At 43.3% G+C, this 20,980-nt stretch overlaps 1 protein-coding gene across 1 annotated transcript in view; it reads right to left on the minus strand.

Moving 5' to 3' along the window:
* Positions 1 to 20,980, minus strand: part of LOC126470115 (MAM and LDL-receptor class A domain-containing protein 1-like) — a 336,480-nt gene that overhangs the window by 153,194 nt on the left and 162,306 nt on the right. Inside the window, exon 8 of the mRNA XM_050097720.1 lies at positions 14,717 to 14,873. Coding sequence (XP_049953677.1) covers positions 14,717 to 14,873 — 157 coding nt within the window. The remainder of the gene's footprint in view (positions 1 to 14,716; positions 14,874 to 20,980) is intronic.

Below are 20,980 nucleotides of genomic sequence, written 5' to 3' on the forward strand. Positions count from 1 at the left end.
AAATCGTTTTCTTCGAGGAACTTCATAATGTTCGAATACAGTATATGTTCCAAAACCCTACTGCAAATCGACGTTAGTGCAAATTTTTTGAATATCACAGAATTTACACTTGTACTACAAACATGAAGGTTTGAGCACGTGTCGAACCATCGCTTCATACATGTTCGTCTTACGTAGCTCGAACGACACCCACTGGACCACCATGCCTCTAATTTACGCCCCCTACGCACAGATGCATCAATTACATGGCGTATAAAACGTCTCTTGCGATTTTCTCGGAATTGCCAGGGTAGTGCACCGTACTACTTGCACATTAAGTTGCTTCAATGGCCTACTACAGGTGTGCAAAGTCTGAAGTAAATCCGTGATCCCAACGTCGTGGCGTTCCTTTGTTAGTGTGTGAATGAAAGACGATAAATAATCAGAATAAGTTCTACAAAGGATAACAGCTATCAGTTTGTCTGTGCTCTAGGACGAGATGAAATTACAGTATATCTAATAATATACTTAACTGCATTTCTGCACCTGGCATGCCCAATTCTTTTATTTTATATTGACTTGAGGTGCCACACTCTACTGCAAATTTTCAGTTGATGCAAGAAATCAATGGAGAACAGTTTCTCGAGTTGGCTAAAGTAAAAATCCATTACCACACAAATTTACTTCAAAGGTGGACTTGGCGAAAAACAAAATTGCCCATTACTTCAAACTGCGCTCACTGTGGAACTCTTAGCAAAATTACTCACTGCAACTTTGTACTCTGTGGAAGTATCAGAACAGATGAATCATGAAGATATGATCAGAAAAAAACATAAAGCAGCCAGTCATACTGTTTTGAGTTATCTGAATACGTGATGTTAAAACTGTAAAGTTCGTGTACAGTACTATGAAAGCAAGATCTAAACTTTACATTCCTAAAATTTGTCGAATTTAAAAGAATTCTGCGGCCTCCTAAGAATCCAAAGTAGTAATTTATTCCAACCCTGAGGTAAAATAGTAGTATCCCCTCTTTACACGAATCCCAAAGTGGCTTGATGGTTTCAGGTCGTTACTAAAGAGTGGCTGGATGGCCAACAGGTAGTTAAACAGAAGCCTGATGTATGGAATATATTTCATATGCTTGTCGCACTGCGAAGAGCTGCCACTAAATATGACGTTTTGGTTCAGCACCCTTTCACTTAGAGCCTGGGAATGGATGTGGTCGTAAAGGTCCAGTAACCAGCATAATACACTTACGGTGCATTGCATTCAATATGTTCAGGCACGATAGTCTGGCGGACACATACAACATACCCCACAGCTAAATCAAAAGACGCAAAAGTTCTATAAATCAAGATTGGACGGGTTTTGTTTGCTCTGCACGTAGTAACTGTAATGAATTTTTAAATATTAAGTGCTGTTATCGACATTGTTATCAGGTCCCTGGTGTGTGGTAGTCATGTAATCATCTAATCACTAATGAAGCCGAGAAACCACATCATCTCCTGAAAAAACAGGTTGGTCAGAAAGAGTCTGAAAAGCTTGTAAGTTTGTTGTAGGGCAGGTTGTGCTGGGAAATAATTGTTAAGAAAAAATCGATATGTTGCACCGTTTCAGAGTTCATTAGCCAATCACGCCATTGTGCACGCAAATTCAAGCTAGCCGCCAGATATGGTTAGTCTCAGTTCTTCTCATAGCGGAGATGGTAATGCAAGAGACTGCTCAGCCTTTGCTCGGGTTTGATCCTTGCTATCGTCCTATCAAATACACCAAAGTAATAATTGAAAAATGTTTTTACACCCCAACAGCAACATTATTTAATAAAGTCTGGCCATAATCACTAGATGCCCCAATCCAAATCAACGATAACCGCTTTGCACTGGACTTCGTGGGTTGGTTTTACCTCGACACCAGTTACCTTCTACACAGCAAACCAAGAGGGAACAAATTTGGCAACATCACTACCGCACTTCGTGGATCTCCATAAATAAATAATAAATGGGAGCTGCGACTGCCACGGCTCAATTGGAAAACTGTGGAAAAATCTTGCGTCCAAGGTTCTACCTGAGAGCGAGTGTGTAATATAGTACAAGGTCGTAAATCGCACTATCCCGACAAGCTCTAAACTCTCTTCAGTTCACCTAATCCGATCAAGTGAATGCGACATGTGTGCGCAAGAGAATACAACTGGACACCGTTTTGTGTGCCATAAGTTTCGAATAATCTGCGACGCAGCAAGAGACATGCTGCGTTCTATGAACAGTCGCTATGCAACACATCACAGTATCAGACGCCATCATACCACAATGGAATCCCCACCTCAAAACAAAGAAAAATGTTACGACCTGAATTATGGGACACACAATTCACGCAATATTCTCTCTAAAAACGTCTGATAAATTAGATTTGTTGGAACGTTTGTGGAATCAACATGGTAAGGAACAAACACGGAAGAAATATAGCGAAAACTTCAAAAACTTCCTGAAAATATCACTGCAAAAACAAATGGTGATATGGGACTATAACTTATTTGTTCCATTTTTTCTTTTGTGTTTTTTTCCCTTCATCTAATGTGATTTCGTGATCTGTTGTGACGTCTGAAGATCTTATTTGCTCTCCTATGTTCCATGTGCTGATATTCTTTTTTTCGTTACATAACACTTTATTAAAGGCGCACTGATAGAAAAATAGACACAGGAATCTTGCCTCAAGATTGTTGTTGACCTGCTTGGTGTGGTGCACATTCAAATACATGTCTGTTTGTATATTCAGGATAGGATGAATGAAACTGCCTAAGACTGGGCCTGTAAAACGGGTAGAAGAAACTTCATTTCCTTTATTTAAGGTACATTTTATTTCAAAGCAGGATGTAAACTTTGGAGGTGAAAATGTACTTCGAATGTCTGCTGCCAGTTTATGTTCCTTCTGGCTACATATTTCCGTCAGGAGTCTATTGATTTAGAAGATGTTTATTTTGTTATCTACAGGAAAACGTTTTCGACGAAGTGCTTTGATGATGATTGTTATTTACGTACAGCGTCCAGTGAATTTTTTATTTTTCCATCTGGCAACCAAGTAACGACCCAGGCTTTAAGCTCTTATAACGGACCGTCGATGCGACCATCTGCTGACAATTGCGTTTTGTCCTTCGTTCTACCATTTTGAATTCAGAAGAACACTATGTTAAGACATTCGTATATAAATTTGCATTATGAAGAAATGAACTTTCTGATCTCGTTACACATCACGCAGGTTTCAGTTTTCAAAAGGAATTCTCGCTTCGGCACATGGACTTTGAGGAAAATTTACAGTTTCATTTCATACGCTTTATTTCCTGAATACGTTCTTTATTGCTGTAATGGCGAGAAGATTATGGATCTCCTTTGGTCGTTACATAACATTTTCATCTTACGGGGCTCATGAAAGTAAATATTGTGGGACATTCTAAAATATAAGCTACTGTTATTTTCAACACAAGCTTACATTTTTTTAAATAGACCACACGTATTATTTTCTTTCGGTAACTCGAAAAATCACAAAAAGAATGGCGTTGGTTGCATCGCAAAATGTCAGCTACATCCAGAGTAATTGTAAAGTGAAGTTGACGCTTGAAATAAACGAAACGCACCGCTATTGCACATCTCGAGATACAAGCGTGAAACACATTACTCGAAATCGCGATGTGATTGACGTACTACGATGCAACACACGCTGTACTTATTACTATTTACGCTGTTATTAAATGGATAAAAACAATACAGATGTCAAGCCACACACCTACGTAGAACTACCTCATGATCTCTATTAGATCCTGGGTCAGTCATTAATTATATTTATCGTGGCCGGTGATATTTGGATCTTCGTTACTGTTATGTACATTCTATTTCTGTAGTAAAGATCAATAAAGCACGAACGAGTAAATCATTTTCTTATTTTTCATTGTGTATGACTGGACATCTGTATTGTTTCCAGTCCACTTAATAACAGTGTAAATTGCAATAATTACAGCGTTTGTTGCATCGTAGTACGTCAATCACATCGCGATTACAAGCAACGTACGGTTCGTGCTTGGATCTCAGTACGTGCAATAGCGGCGCATTTCGATTATTTCAAGCATCAAATTAACTTTACGATTTCTTCGGATGTAATTGACGTATTGCAATGGAACCAACGCCATTCCTTTTGTGATTTTTCACGTTAGCCATTGCGTAAAAAACAATATGAGGTGTCCATTAAAAAAAAAAAAAAAAAAACGTAAGTCTGAGTTGAAAATAATATTTGCTTACGTTTTAGAATGTCTCATAGTATTTACTTCCGTGAGCCCTCTCAGGGGGATATATCGCTGTCTTGTTCGGTTTTAGGAAACCAAGCAAAGAACACATTTGGTGACACCGTCCCTGGAGGGCCATTTAAATGTTAATTAACGCGGAAACGGCCCAACACATAGAATTTTTTCTTTAGAAATTATTTCTCAGCACAATCTGCCCTGCAACACCCTTACAAGCGTTTCAGACTCTTTCTGACCACCTTGTATTAAGCCGCCAAGGAGACTGAAACATGACAGTTTAAAAATTAAGACTGTTTTTAGTGCCCCTTCTGCTAATTCCCTAATTATGAGTAAAGCTATCAAATGATATTAAGCCCTCAATTAGTCGAAATTCATTTGATGACATCAGCTGTATTAGGTACAGATCTACAAGCCAATAGTGATATATGAAAATTTGTGCTGGGCCAAGACTCGAAATCGGATTTGCCGCTTTTAGCTATTGTTCGCCTTAATCACTACAACACCGCCTTCATCCTTATTATCTGTGCTCGAGTCCCAGATTTTCATATGTCACTATTGGGTAGTAGATCTATACCTAATATTGCTGATGTCAAGAAATTAATGTTCAGCAAATTAATTTCAAATTATTCCGTTCATCTGTAGATCGTCAATCGTTTCTATTGTGTCATATGTGCATGTGAGTTTTACAAGCCTAAACGGGACACGACGATAACAACATTCATCTCCGTACCTCGTTGTCTCCTTTTCCCTGATACAGGAATCCAAGTAATGTTGCGAGCATTAGGTGATGAATTCAGTAGACTGCGATATAAGAATGTAAACAGTGTGATATATTCGATTGTGGATCAGTTTACATCTACATCTACATCTACATCCATACTCCGCAAGCCACCTGACGGTGTGTGGCGGAGGGTACCTGAGTACCTCTATCGGTTCTCACTTCTATTCCAGTCTCGTATTGGTCGTGGAAAGAAGGATTGTCGGTATGCTTCTGTGTGGGCTCTAATCTCTCTGATTTTATCCTCATGGTCTCTTCGCGAGATATACGTAGAAGGGAGCAATATACTGCTTGACTCTTCGTTGAAGGTATGTTCTCGAAACTTTAACAAAAGCCCGTACCGAGCTACTGAGCGTCTCTCCTGCAGAGTCTTCCACTGGAGTTTATCTATCATCTATGTAACGCTTTCGCGCTTACTAAATGATCCTGTAACGAAGCGCGCTGCTCTCCGTTGGATCTTCTCTATCTCTTCTATCAACCCTATCTGGTACGGATCCCACACTGCTGAGCAGTATTCAAGCAGTGGGCGAACAAGCGTACTGTAACCTACTTCCTTTGTTTTCGGATTGCATTTCCTTAGGATTCTTCCAATGAATCTCAGTCTGGCATCTGCTTTTCCGACGATCAACTTTATATGATCACTTCATTTTAAATCACTCCTAATGCGTACTCCCAGATAATTTATGGAATTAACTGCTTCCAGTTACTGACCTTCTATTTTGTAGCTAAATGATAGGAGAACTATCTTTCTATATATTCGCGGCACATTACACTTGTCTACATTGAGATGCAATTGCCATTCCCTGCACCATGCGTCAATTCGCTGCAGATCCTCCTGCATTTCAGTACAATTTTCCATTTTTACAACCTCTCGATACACCACAGCATCATCTGCAAAAAGCCTCAGTGAACTTCCGATGTCATCCACAAGGTCATTTATGTATATTGTGAATAGCAACGGTCCTCCGACACTCCCCTGCGGCACACCTGAAATCACTCTTACTTCGGAAGACTTCTCTCCATTGAGAATTACATGCTGCGTTCTGTTATCTAGGAACTCTTCAATCCAATCGCACAATTGGTCTGATAGTCCATATGCTCTTACTTTGTTCATTAAACGACTGTGGGGCACTGTATCGAACGCCTTGCGGAAGTCAAGAAACACGGCATCTACCTGTGAACCCGTGTCTATGGCCCTCTGAGTCTCGTGGACGAATAGCGCGAGCTGGGTTTCACACGGCCGTCTTTTTCGAAACCAATGCTGATTCCTACAGAGTAGATTTCTAGTCTCCAGAAAAGTCATTATACTCGAACATAATACGTGTTCCAAAATTCTACAACTGATCGACGTTAGAGATATAGGTGTATAGTTCTGCACATCTGTTCGACGTCCCTTCTTGAAAACGGGGATGACCTGTGCCCTTTTCCAATCCTTTGGAACGCTACGCTCTTCTAGAGACCTACGGTACACCGCTGCAAGAAGGGGGGCAAGTTCCTTCCCGTACTCTGTGTAAAATCGAACTGGTATCCCATCAGGTCCAGCGGCCTTTCCTCTTTTGAGCGATTTTAATTGTTTCTCTATCCCTCTGTCGTCTATTTTGATATCTACCATTTTGTCATCTGTGCGACAATCTAGAGAAGGAACTACAGTGCAGTCTTCCTCTGTGAAACAGCTTTGGAAAAAGACATCTAGTATTTCGGCTTTTAGTCTGTCATCCTCTGTTTCAGTACCATTTTGGTGACAGAGTGTCTGGACATTTTGTTTTGATCCACCTACCGCTTTGACATAAGACCAAAATTTCTTAGGATTTTCTGCCAAGTCAGTACATAGAACTTTACTTTCGAATTCATTGAACGCCTCTCGCATAGCCCTCCTCACACTACATTTCGCTTCGCGTAATTTTTGTTTGTCTGCAATGCTTTGGCTATGTTTATGTTTGCTGTGAAGTTCCCTTTGCTTCCGCAGCAGTTTACTAACTCGGTTGTTGTACCACGGTGGCTCTTTTCCATCTCTTACGATCTTGCTTGGCACATACACATCCAACGCATTTTGTACGATGGTTTTGAACTTTGTCCACTGATCCTCAACACTATCTGTACTTGAGACAAAACTTTTGTGTTGAGCCATCAAGTACTCTGAAATCTGCTTTTTGTCACTTTTGCTAAACAGAAAAATCTTCCTACCTTTTTTAATATTTCTATTTACGGCTGAAATCATCGATGCAGTAACCGTTTTATGATCACTGATTCCCTGTTCTGCGTTAACTGTTTCAAATAGTTCGGATCTGTTTGTCACCAGAAGGTCTAACATGTTATCGCCACGAGTCGGTTCTCTGTTTAACTACTGAAGGTAGTTTTCAGATAAAGCACTTAAAAAAGTTTCACTGGATTATTTGTCCCTGCCACCCGTTATGAACGTTTGAGTCTCCCAGTCTTTATCCGGCAAATTAAAATCTCCACCCAGAACTATAACATGGTGGGGAAATCTACTCGAAATATTTTCCAAATTATCCTTCAGGTGCTCAGCCACAACAGCTGCTGAGCCAGGGGGCCTATAGAGACATCCAATTAGCATGTCTGAGCCTGCTTTAACCGTGACCTTCACCCAAATTATTTCACATTTCGGATCTCCGTCAATTTCCTTCGATACTATTGCACTTCTTATCGCTATAAACACGCCTCCCCGTTCACTGTCCAGCCTGTCTCTGCGGTATACATTCCAATCTGAGTTCAGGATTTCATTACTGTTTACGTCTGGTTTCAGTCAACTTTCTGTCCCTAGTACTATGTGGGCGTTGTGACCGTATATTAATGAGAGCAGTTCTGGGACCTTTCTATAGACGCTCCTGCAGTTTACTATTAGTACATTAATATTGTTATTCCATGTTGCATTTTGCCTACACCTACCTTGCCGCGTCTCAGGAGGCGCCTTGTCGGCCTTGGGAGGGAATTCTCTAACCTAAAAAACCCACATGTGCACTCCACACGTACTCCGCTACGTTTGTAGCCGCTTCCGGCGTGTAGTGCACGCCTGACCTATTCAGGGGGACCCTACATTTCTCCACCCGATAAGGGAGGTCGAGAAATTTGCACCCCAGATCTCCGCAGAATCGTCTGAGCCTCTGGCTTAAGCCTTCCACTCGGCTCCAAACCAGAGGACCGCGTTCGGTTCTGGGAACGATACTACAAATAGTTAGCTCTGATTCCACCCCGCGAGCGAGGCTTTCCGCCTTCACCAATTCCGCCAACCACCTGTATGAACTGAGGATGATCTCTGAACCCTGACGGCAGGAGTCATTGGTGCCGACATGAGCAACAATTTGCAGTCGGGTGCACCCAGTGCTCTCTATCGCCGCCGGCATGGCCTCCTCCACATCTCGGATGAGACCCCCCGGCAAGCAGACAGAGTGAACACTGGCCTTCTTCCCCGACCTTCCCGCTATTACCCTAATGGGCTCCATCGCCCGCCTAACGTTGGAGATCCCAATAACTAATAAACCCCTCCCCCCGTGTGCCTGCTCGGATCTTGCTGAAGGAGTGGCCCCATGTCCACTCACAGGCAGAGCGGGCGATGCCACACGGCCAGCCTCCACACTGACCTTCCGCCTCGTGCGCCGCGAACGCCGCTGAACCCGCCACTCCCCTTGGGGAGAGGGTGGCCCAACCGCACCCAGTACCCGCGAAGATGTCTCGACAGCAGGGACAGTGGGTGAAGCATGTAACACCTGGGGTGTACCTTGCGACGCACCAGACTCCCCACTGCCGCTACACTCCGAGGCAGCAGCCTGAAGATGGCTGACCACGGCCATCAACACGTTCAGCTGTTCGCGAACAGTGGCCAGCTCCTCCTGCGTCCGTACACAGCAGTCACACATCCTATCCATCCTAAGAAATCAATTTACTGTAGAGAGTTAATCAACTTTTAACTAGACTGCTAATTCACTAAAGGCGGCTGATTGTTGACTGAACTGTGCTTGCTAGCCACTTCTTGTAGAAAACAATGAAAATAGCACTACCTGTCTCTGGACTGTATTGAAAACAAACACTAGCACTACTGGCACTATGGTTGACTAAAGGGACTCTCTCTGACTGTATTCAAAACAAACACGAAATCTATGGAACACTATTACTAGCACTCGACAATTAAAGCTTCCTAAAAGCAAAAACACATGGAAGAAGAAGTGACAAGTAGGAAAAATACAGTTAATACTTAAATTAAGGTAGCTCGCTGCACAGCAGACGTGAAGCAGACGGCAGTTACGACGACACTCCAAGCAATGTACACAGATAGCCAGGGTTGTTAAGGCGACCATTCGCAATAAGTGAGAAATAAGAGTTCGATTCCTGGTAAATCACAAATTTTCATATGTCAGTATTGGGTAGTAGATCTATTACTCATACAGCTGATGCCAAGAAATTCGTATTCTGCGGATTACTTTCGATTTGTTTCTGACAGCTGTGGGTCGTCAACAGTGTCTTTCAGACACGCATGTAAGTTTCAGTTAGTGTTGTAGGACTTCTGTGGGTTCAGAGGAACTTCTATTGTGGCATAGAAAAGCCTGTTCAATAGCCGTTTCCAACAGAGATATATTATCAACAATAAACTGGTATCTCCTGAACCAATGCTGAAAGCGAATAAGTAATCATCTGGATTCTAGCATATGCACAAAGCGACGATGGACCAGTCTACCCACTCCCAGGACTTTCCTGTGCAGCTGTAGTCGGGTCCACGAACGATGGCGGTTGGCGCAGGCCGAGACAAGGACGGGTAATGTATTGTTGCCGGTTCCAAGCGACAGTTGCGGTTCGCGCATAAGCGTCCTTTGCGCTTGATGTAAGCGTGTGTTCCGCAAATTATGTCTCTCACTTGCTTGTGTAGAATTTCTCACTTACCGCTACCATCAGCCATGACAACTCGCAACAAATTGAATAAAAATTCAATAAATAACTCTCTGCTATCACGTCAAATAGTCGCACTGCAAACAGTATTCACAGCACAGCGCTCAGAACACTGCTGCACGCTCACTGGCTGTCGTGGAACGCGTGAGGTTGGTGCGCAGAACGACCCTAAACTCGACCGCCATCGTTCGTGACTCCAACTATAGTAAGGTAAAAGCTTCTCAGATACGCTGAGTCTTTTTTTTTTTTTTAAGGAAGCGAATCAAAATCGTTTTCTCCGTACGAGCAAGAAACTGTCCTGTCTTCAGTATGAAGTTAGAAAGATCAGAAAACCTTTTGTTAGCCTTTCAATTAAAATACACCATTTTACTTTGCACATATTCTCATATTCCTGATCTAACGCAACATAAAAGCTGGTGTTTGGCTTTCAACCAGTTCTGTTAAAATAACGTACTGTATGGTACGATTCCAGAAAGATAATGGAACGATCTTCTAGTGCGCTGAAAACGTCATAACCATATCCAAAAATGGTTCAAATGGCTCTGAGCACTATGGGTCATCTGAGTTCATCAGTCCCCTAGAACTTAGAACTACTTAAACCTAACTAACCTAAGGACATCACACACATCCATGCCCGAGGCAGGATTCGAACCTGCGACCGTAACGGTCGCGCTTCCAAACTGAAGTGCCTAGAACCGCTCGGTCACAGCGGCCGTCTATAACCATATCAGTTCGGTTATAATAATAACAAATTCAAACGCATTAGGCCTATATAATCGGTGCTCCACGTCCTACGTAAGATGGAAGAATGCCGTTTTCAATAAAGTAATGGCCACGCCGGCTTGCTGTCTGTATCAGTTAGTTTTAGCGACGGACCGGGATTATGCGAACGTCCGTCATCAGCAACCCCCTTTACAGCGGACAGAACATACCGTAGAAACAATTACAGGCATGTGTGACACAGAAGACAAAGAGTCTCATCTATGGTTATATCTGTTACCAGGTAACCGGCTGAAGACAACGATGCACCAAGTTCCTGTTATCAGAATGGTTCAAACGGCTCTGAGCACTATGGGACTCAACTTCTAAGGTCATTAGTCCCCTAGACCTTAGAACTAGTTAAACCTACCTAACCTAAGGACATCACACACATCCATGCCCGAGGCAGGATTCGAACCTGCGACCGTAGCGGTCTCGCGGTTCCAGACTGCAGTGCCTAGAACCGCACGGCCACTTCGGCCGGCCTCCTGTTATCAAACATGCAGGCTTTATGCCAATAAGGATCTGTACAAGTTTAAACACAAAAGATATGTAATGCTTAATAGTCTACTTCCGTCTGTTTAATCGAGTTGTTGTTTCCATTTTATGCAGAATACCCTGAGATGAAGAAAGTCATGAGAGACCTGCAAATATCGTGTCGGACCTCCTATTGCCCGGCGTAGTGCAGGATCTCGACTTGGCATGGACTCAACCATTCCCTGGAAGTCCTCTGCAGAAACATCGAGCCGGGCTGCCTCTATAGTCGTCCACAACTGCGAACGTGCTGCCGGTGCAGGATTTTGTGCACAAACTGACCTCTCGATTGTGTCCGATAAATGTTAGATGAGATTCAAGGCGGGTCATCTGGGTAGCCAAATCGTTCGTTCGAACTGTCCAGAATGTTCTTCAAACCAAAAGCGAACAGCTGCGGCCCGGTGACATGGTCCACTGTCATCTGTAAAAATTCCGTCGTCTGGTAACGTGAAGTCCATGAATGGGTGAAAATGATCTCCAAGTAGCCGAACATAACCATTTCCAGTCAATGATGGGTACGTTCCATGTAAACGCAGGCCACACCACTATGGACCCACCATCAGCTTGCACAGGTCCTTGTTGACGACTTGGGTCTATGGCTTCGGGGCGTCTGTGCCCTACGCTAACTCTATCGTCAGTTCTTACCGACTGAAATCGGGACTCATCTGACCTTGCCAAGGTTTTCCCGTCGTCTAGGGTCCAAACGATATGGTCATGAACACAGGTGAGGCGCTGCAGGCGATGTCGTTCTGTTAGCAAAGGCCCTAGCGTCGGTCATCTGCTGTCATAGCCCATTAACGACAAATTTCGCCGCACTTTCCTAAGGCATACATTCGTCGTACCTCCACATTGGTTTATGCGGTTATTTCACGCAGTGTTGCTTGTCTGTTAGCACTGACGCATCTACGCAAACGCCGCTGCTCTCGGTCGTTAAGTGAAGGTCGTCGGCCAGTACGTTGTCCGTGATGAGAGGTAACGCTTGAAATCTGGTATTATCGGCACACTCTTGACGCTGTGGATCTTGGAATACTGAATTCTCTAATGATTTCCGAAATGGAATGTCCCATGACTCTAGCTCCAGCTAGTATCCCGTATTCAAATTCTTTTAATTCCTATCAGGTGGCTATAAGCAAGTAGGAAACATTTTTACATACGTCACCTGCGTACAAATGGCAACTCCGCCGATGCACTTTCCTTTTATACCTTGTGTTCGCTATACTACCGCCAGCTGTATATGTGCATATCGCTATGCCATGACTTTTGTCACCTCACTGCATTTGAGCGACCGACCCAGTCATCCTCTGCACGTGTTAGATGTTGTGCTGTTGCTTTTACTCACAACACCTATAGAAGACGAATGTCGGTCGTCAAAGTGCTGTGCATTAAATGGAAACCACAACTCGACTGAACACCCGGAAGCACGCCATTAATCACTCACGCCCAGAAAACGTGAGCATTTTGATGTTTCCTTAACAGCAAAGATCACAGGCAAAGCTAATCCGACCGCTTATAATGCTTTTGGTTTCGTTTAACAATTCATATTGTTCGTGTTTTGAAGATTACTATTTTCACGTCACGTGTGTTGTAGTGGTTACATGGTAATTGTTAAATCTAAATGTCCATGAGAAGGAAGAAAGATTACGTTTAAAGTCACCTCCACGACGAGGTCTTAAGAGACGGATTATATGCTCGGATTGGGGAAAGATGGAGAGGAAAATCAGCCATGCCATTTCAAAGGAACCTTTCCGGAATTCGCCTCGAGAAATTTTGGCAAATCAGAAAAACCAAATGTGGATGGCTAGAGGGTGATTTGAGTCGCGTGCTCCCCATAACGAGTCCAGTAACTAGCCACTGCATCATCTTGCCCGGTCGAAAGGCCCATGGTTTGATCCCACTTCGTGAATATGAAAAGCATCAATTTGCATTGTGGTTAAGATTCAGTATTCAAACAGTGGGTATCCTTATAATTGTTTACATAGGTCGTCTCTTACGGCAGAGGAAGGCAAGAGTATATCACCTTAATCATGGCTATTTGTAGTACCTATTGGCTTGTCCCAAGCAGCGTGTGGTAAACCAGCAATTCAAGTCACAGGTATGCTCAGAATTTTTGACGTACCTATAGTTTTCACACCACAGAGACGAGTTCAGTTTGTTTCCTCTTGATCTGTCCATGAACAGCACACGCACACACACGCACACACACACACACACACACACACACACACACACACACACACACACACACACATACACATGCAATCCAAGGTATGCTGGCGCTGTCAGGATCTAACACTCTTAATTGTTCCCAGCCGACAAACATATGAACATAACGCAATTTTAAAATTACTAACTTTCGCAGAAAAGAATTTCTACATTGAAACATAGAATGCCTGTAATGTTGTATTTCTGTACATTGCACAACATCAGCTAGAGAAATTTTATTATCATTAACAACGTATTTCAGTCAGATCAAGACAGTAACTAGATGAACGTACAGAATCAGTTTAAAATATGGTACTGAAGAGAGGGTTAAGAGCTGCTGAGCATATCATGAAGATGGACGACAACATGTTGATGAAGAATATATGGAACACTACAGGCTTGACAGGGAACAGGTGGATGAAAATTGTCAGGGAAGGTTGGAAAACTAATGCAATGAAGGGAAAAAATCGATACACAGCAGTGCAGGGAAACGGTGGAAAATTACAGGTGGAGTGATGCTAGGAGCACGGAAGGAGAGAGGATCAGGAGGAATGAGAGAATGGGGAGATACTGGGAAGAACGAAAACGTACTGAACAAGTCACTCGTCATTCTAAAGGAGTGAAACCAACCAAAATATTATAAATAATAAATATATCTCGGTTAAATTTCTATTGAGGAACATTATTAGATGGATCTGTAAGTACATGGTCAGCTGTAAGTCTGCATCAAACAATGAAGAAAGTCATGCGCTGATCAACGGTGACTGATCGTACCTCCCTGACTACATACTGATAACAAGAGTCGTTGTGGCTACGAAAGTGGATTTGTATAATGGGCTCTCCACGTAAACGTTGCGTGTGTGACCTAACGCAGGTCAAGTGTAAAAAAACTTTGTGTTCTGCCTTACGGCAGGTCTTGTCATGGGGGAAGCCCCGTCAGAGAGGTCCACCGTATGAGCGTCTAGGGAAGTGATTCCAGTGGTGGTTTCCCGTTGCCTTCCACTGGTGACGATGAAATTATAATGAGGACACACAACACCCAGTCCCTGAGCGGAGAAAATCTCCGACTCAGCCGGGAATCGAACCCTTGGCGTGACAGATCGCCGTGCTGACCATTCAACTATCAGGGCGGGCAGGTCAAGTGTAACCACTCAAGAAAACATTATTTCTTTTGCTTAGTTCTCGGTAATGGATATTTCATTTTATGTGGGGTACTGTGTCGAGGTGCCGACGTAGCTGAGAAATTTGTGGCTTCACTTTCAGGGGCAGTAACTCACCTGTCTCCTGCAATTCCATGCTGGTGAGTCGTGCTACGTCTCCAGGTCTGCGCGGGTACGAAGAATCGATGAAGGTGTAGCCTCCCTCCAGGCCTCCGTGAACGAAGCTCGTTCTGTCCGATGCTGGGCCTGTGGCGGGGTTATGGCTCCCACGTCCCTGCAAATTGTGATTTGTGTCACGAGCCGTGAATGGTACCACTGCGTGCTTACTAAACGCAATTCTGCAAAACACTACAAAATTAGCAGAATTAACTGCACAGACAGAATGAGATTTTCATATACAGTAAGATTTTTTTAAAAAAAAAAAAACAAGGTAGCTAGAATTCTGTTATTTCACGCAGTTACGGGCTACATTTCCTTCGAGGTCGTGAGATAGTCCGTATGCTTACAGCATTGTGCAGCATAGTTGCTAGTAAGTGTATTCGGCTTGGGTCGACCGGGCCGCCACGGTTGTTCCTGCCTAGTGAGGTGCCGCCTGCAGTAATAATAAAAACTTAAATTAATGAACCAACGCATTGTCTGACGTGCTCTCCCATGCCACCTGAGCTGGCGAAAAGGCCATCCATTGGCACAGGCTCACTTCTGTACCGGTCGCTTTTGATGAACATTCCTATCTGAAGCAGCTAAGCTGTGCTGACTGTGCCTACGTTTACTGACTGTCGATCACAGACTCCTCTATGTATACAGGGTGTTACAAAAAGGTACGGCCAAACTTTCAGGAAACATTCCTCACACACAAAGAAAGAAAATATGTTATGTGGACATGTGTCCGGAAACGCTTACTTTCCATGTTAGAGCTCATTTTATTACTTCTCTTCAAATCACATTAATCATGGAATGGAAACACACAGCAACAGAACGTACCAGCGTACTTCAAACACTTTGTTACAGGAAATGTTCAAAATGTCCTCCGTTAGCGTGGATACATGCATCCACCCTCCGTCACATGGAATCCCTGATGCGCTAATGCAGCCCTGGAGAATGGTGTATTGTATCACAGCCGTCCACAATACGAGCACGAAGAGTCTCTACATTTGGTACCGGGGTTGCGTAGACAAGAGCTTTCAAATGCCCCCATAAATGAAAGTCAAGAGGATTGAGATCAAGAGAGTGTGGAGGCCATGGAATTGGTCCGCCTCTACCAATCCATCGGTCACCGAATCTGTTGTTGAGAAGCGTACGAACACTTCGACTGAAATGTGCAGGAGCTCCATCGTGCATGAACCACATGTTGTGTCGTACTTGTAAAGGCACACCTTCTAGCAGCACAGGTAGAGTATCCCGTATGAAATCATGATAACGTGCTCCATTGAGCGTAGGTGGAAGAACATGGGGCCCATTCAAGACATCACCAACAATGCTTGCCCAAACGTTCACAGAAAATCTGTGTTGATGACGTGATTGCACAATTGCGTGCGGATTCTCGTCAGCCCACACATGTTGATCGTGAGAATTTACAATTTGATCAAGTTGGAATGAAGCCTCGTCCATAAGGAGAGCATTTGCACTGAAATGAGGATTGACACATTGTTGGATGAACCATTCGCAGAAGTGTACCCGTGGAGGCCAATCAGCTGCTGATAGTGCCTGCACACGCTGTACATGGTACGGAAACAACTGGTTCTCCTGTAGCACTCTCCATACAGTGACGTGGTCAACGTTACCTTGTACAGCAGCAACTTCTCTGACGCTGACATTAGGGTTATCGTCAACTGCACGACGAATTGCCTCGTCCATTGCAGGTGTCCTCGTCGTTATAGGTCTTCCCCAGTCGCAAGTCATAGGCTGGAATGTTCCGTGCTCCCTAAGACGCCGATCAATTGCTTCGAACGTCTTCCTGTCGGGACACCTTCGTTCTGGAAATCTGTCTCGATACAAACGTACCGCGCCACGGCTATTGCCCCGTGCTAATCCATACATCAAATGGGCATCTGCCAACTCCGCATTTGTAAACATTGCACTGACTGGAAAACCACGTTCGTGATGAACACTAACCTGTTGATGCTACGTACTGATGTGCTTGATGCTAGTACTGTAGAGCAATGAGTCGCATGTCAACACAAGCACCGAAGTCAAAATTACCTTCCTTCAACTGGGCCAACTGGCGGTGAGTCGAGGAAGTACAGTACATACTGACGAAACTAAAATGAGCTCTAACATGGAAATTAAGCGTTTCCGGACACATCTCCACATAACATCTTTTCTTTATTTGTGTGTGAGGAATGTTTCCTGAAAGTTTGGCCGTACTTTTTGGCGACACCCTGTATACGAATATGATCAGGCAAAGAGGATAGTGGGCACAAGATCCATTCCAATAAGGAAATAAAGGCATGCTTTAATAGAGAATGGTACTAAATCTGGTACATGACAGAAAGAGCGAGGAGGACATACCAGACGCTCCCTAACACAAAAAAGGTCAAGAATATCATATTTCCTCCCGACCATAGGAGCTATACACTAACTGTCGGGACATGGTTCAGATATCAGCTACTGTACTTATCAAAAACTTATGAATGTGGGGCAAGCGGCCCCCGAACCACATCCTCTACGTGTGTGCCATTAGACGAAATTTTACAGACCAGAATATGAAAGAATTTGGTAATACACCAGTCTACAACATCATATGAACTGTGGAACTGCGGTACAAGTTGTACTTGCTGACAGTTAAAATATCAAAAAAATGTGTGAAATCTTATGGGACTTAACTGCTAAGTTCATCAGTCCCTAAGCTTACACACTACTTAATCTAAATTATCCTAAGGACAAACACACACACACACCATGCCCGAGGGAGGACTCGCACCTCCGCCGGGACCGCTAAAATATCAGCCACACGGTCGAGAGACGACCAAGAACAGGCTGTGAGATAACGGGCGAGTTGTGGCGCCCTGGAAATATTTAAGTTCAGAGTTGGCGGCCACAGCTCGGACCGTTCGGCAAGCCGCGGCGTGAAACCTTAATGGCAGACATTTCACAGTTCGTATAGACTAGAAATGAATAGTAACCAGATTAATCACGATTCCTCAAAAAGAAACATGTACGCTACCATTATTTGCACGACGATTCTGATGGTGTAATCAGATTTTCAATATCTTTATTAGTTTAAAGTTTAGTATCTGACGATAAATTATACAATTAACACCCAGCAACGAATTTCCAACATCTAAACGGTTCATCCGATTTTGTCGATCGACATGTCTTTAGAAAGCTGTTAGTGTAAACCTAAATTGGTATAAATTACAGGCATGTAACTTGAATAGTACATGCGTTATTGGAGGTCAAAGTGGCCGATTACTATCGATCACGTCAGGCCATAAGTACTCCACAGTTACAAGAAAAAACGGTAGCAGCATGCTTATAAATATATTTATTCGTCTATATCTTTGTTTATATCCGATATATACTATTCATGAAGAAATTGGTCAATTATTTACTGTGTCTTAGAAAACACGTCGGCACCTCGACACAGTACCCCACATAAAATGAAATATCCATCTGGCTTACTACTGTTCTATTCCTTTGACATATGTTTATTTAATTTGTTTATGTATTTTATGATTTGTGTTAGAGTGTGTTTATAGTCTAGCCATAGGAATATTTATTTAATTTGAGGTTATTTAAATGTAAATCCAGTATTTCGAATGTGTTTCATTATTTTTGTGAGTGCGCGTTGGCTTGAAGAAATGGCGGGAGCGCTCTAGCCAATCACAGCGCTCGTTAATGGGGAGACTGTATGGAAGTTGGGGAGTACGGGACAGGACACGAGAGGTGCTGAACGGAGAGTCCTGGACAGTATGGCGCAACGGACGCAAAGTCGCGGGAAAGACTTCGAGAGTGGAGCAGTTTGCACGTGGTCGCGAGAGATGGAAACATTTCGTACTGCCGACTTGTGAACTTGTGAGATTTTCGTGGCTTCTGCAGTGAAGACGTAGTTTGCGTTTAGAAGTGAATATCTCGCGAGCTATGTTGTTGCTCATAACTACATGAAGTAGGAATCTACTGTTTCCCTGTTATTCAACTTATATTTTATTTAATTGCTGGACCATCGACACCAATAAGTGTTTTACAGTAATAAAGGGCATTCTCAAAGATGCTATCGTACTCATCATTTAAAGTCGTTAAAATAGTACCTGCAGAATTTATTTAATTACAATTTTTCATGTATAAATGTTTATGTTGCGTTCAAAATTCGCAATTGCCGAGTGATAGGAACCTTCGACCATTTGATTCTTGTGTATATTCATATTGTATACCGTAGACTCAGCAGTATTTGGCTTGTGATGCGGCAACTACGTATCCCAGCCCCTAGACAACGAAACCAGCCAAAACTTTCAATATTTCAACTCTGAATCGGAGGGTATGTAGTTGAGGGCCACCACACCACATTATTTTATTTGAAAGCCCGCGGCCGGCCGGAGTGGCCGAGCGGTTCTAGGCGCTACAGCCTGGAACCGCGCGACCGCTACGGTCGCAGGTTCGAATCCTGCCTCGGGCATGGATGTGTGTGATGTCCTTAGGTTAGTTAGGTTTAAGTAGTTCTAGGGGACTGATGACCACAGCAGTTAAGTCCCATAGTGCTCAGAGCCATTTGAACCATTTTTGAAAGCCCGCAAGGCCATACATCGTGACCAGACGCACCACAGCGAAGCATCCACCTACAACAACCTTCCGGAGGCAGCATAAAATTGTGACAAATGACACTAGAGTGGCCGTCGCGAAATTAAGACGCCTGAAGGTCACACCCGCTCCCTGCAGTGCGCAGTTGCTAAGCGCTGTTAAGAGCGCAATTACGTCGTGAGAATCTAGATGTAAGCATGTGTCTTGATTCTCGTAGAAAGGGATGCAAATGAAAACGGAAATCTACGGAAATTGACGATTTTCACAAAAAATTAGTGTGGAGAACTGTACTTAGATACCACGACCGAAGAGAGTATCCGACGACTAGAAAAATACAGGGCGATCCGGACAAAAAATTTTACACTCACTTGGTTTTTGATTCAGAAAGTGTAATAGTGGACAAAAATATTTAATGTAATGCAGAGACATTGCAGCTGCAAGAACGAAGTTTTCTATGCAATGCGCTCATTTTCACTCTGCAGCGGAGTGTGCGCTCATATGAAACTTCCTGGCAGATTAAAACTGTGTGCCGGATCGAGACTCGGACTCGGGACCTTTGCTTTTCGCGGGCAAGTGCTCTACCAACTGAACTACCCAAGCACGACTCACGACCCGTCCTCACAGCTTTAATTCCGCCAGTACCTCGTCTTCTACCTTCTACAAGGTATGCAGGAGAGCTTCCGCGACGTTTGGAAGGTAGGAGACGAGGTACTGGCGGAATCAAAACTGTGAGGAGGGGTCGTCAGTCGTGGTTGGGTAGCTCAGTTGTTAGAGCAGTTGCACGCGAAAGGCAGAGGTCCCGAGTTCGAGTCTCGGTCCGGCACACAGTTTTAATCTCCCAGGAAGTTTCAATGCACTTATTGTTTGCTGAAGACAACAATCTTGTAGTATACTTCTATGAGACTTTGGTTTCACATAACCATACACAGAAATATATTTGCTCGACCTCAGCGGAATTGGTGGCCTGAAAGTACCTACAGATACATTTGTATAGGGTATATCGGCGATTTGGGTGATGGGTGCAGTGACGAAGCGGCAGTAAGATCTGCAAACGAAACATTTTCTGGAGGTGGGGAATATTCTCGGTCCTATCAAGGTGAGCTGTCGGAACAAAAATCCTGGCTGCGGCATACAAGTACTCGCGCATTGCCGTGCATGGAGCCTCTTGTAAATAAAATGCGTTAATAGGTGACACGACACAATAATAACGTCCAAGATGTTACCAAAATTAATTTTTTTTCTTAACATATTTCTTGCTGGAAGTTTTTACAACGTCCAACAGAAGGCAAATTCATCAGTGACGACATTTTTCGACGGTATTTTACTTTTTATCTCGGAATATTTTTACGTTTTTACGATAAAATATGTGTCACATGCGACTATAAACTTTCAGAATGTTCATATTTTTTTCAGAACAGCTATGTCAGTAGTTATGTTTCATCCACAGGTTGAAGTAAAAAATATTTTTCTTCAAAACTTTTTGTACCGTTGGTTTTATTTATTTTTTTTTTTTTTTCGTAGCAGCTGGCAAAAATTTACGTTTGGAAAGTACTGCGTCATATTGCAGACTAAAAATAGAGACCTCTAATAGTTTTCGGAATTTTTACTAAGACTTGAAATTATCGCTAATTGGCAACGCTGTAAGAC

The sequence above is a fragment of the Schistocerca serialis genome, chromosome 3 (assembly GCF_023864345.2).
Source record: "Schistocerca serialis cubense isolate TAMUIC-IGC-003099 chromosome 3, iqSchSeri2.2, whole genome shotgun sequence".
In the NCBI taxonomy this organism is placed as follows: Eukaryota; Metazoa; Arthropoda; class Insecta; order Orthoptera; family Acrididae; genus Schistocerca; species Schistocerca serialis.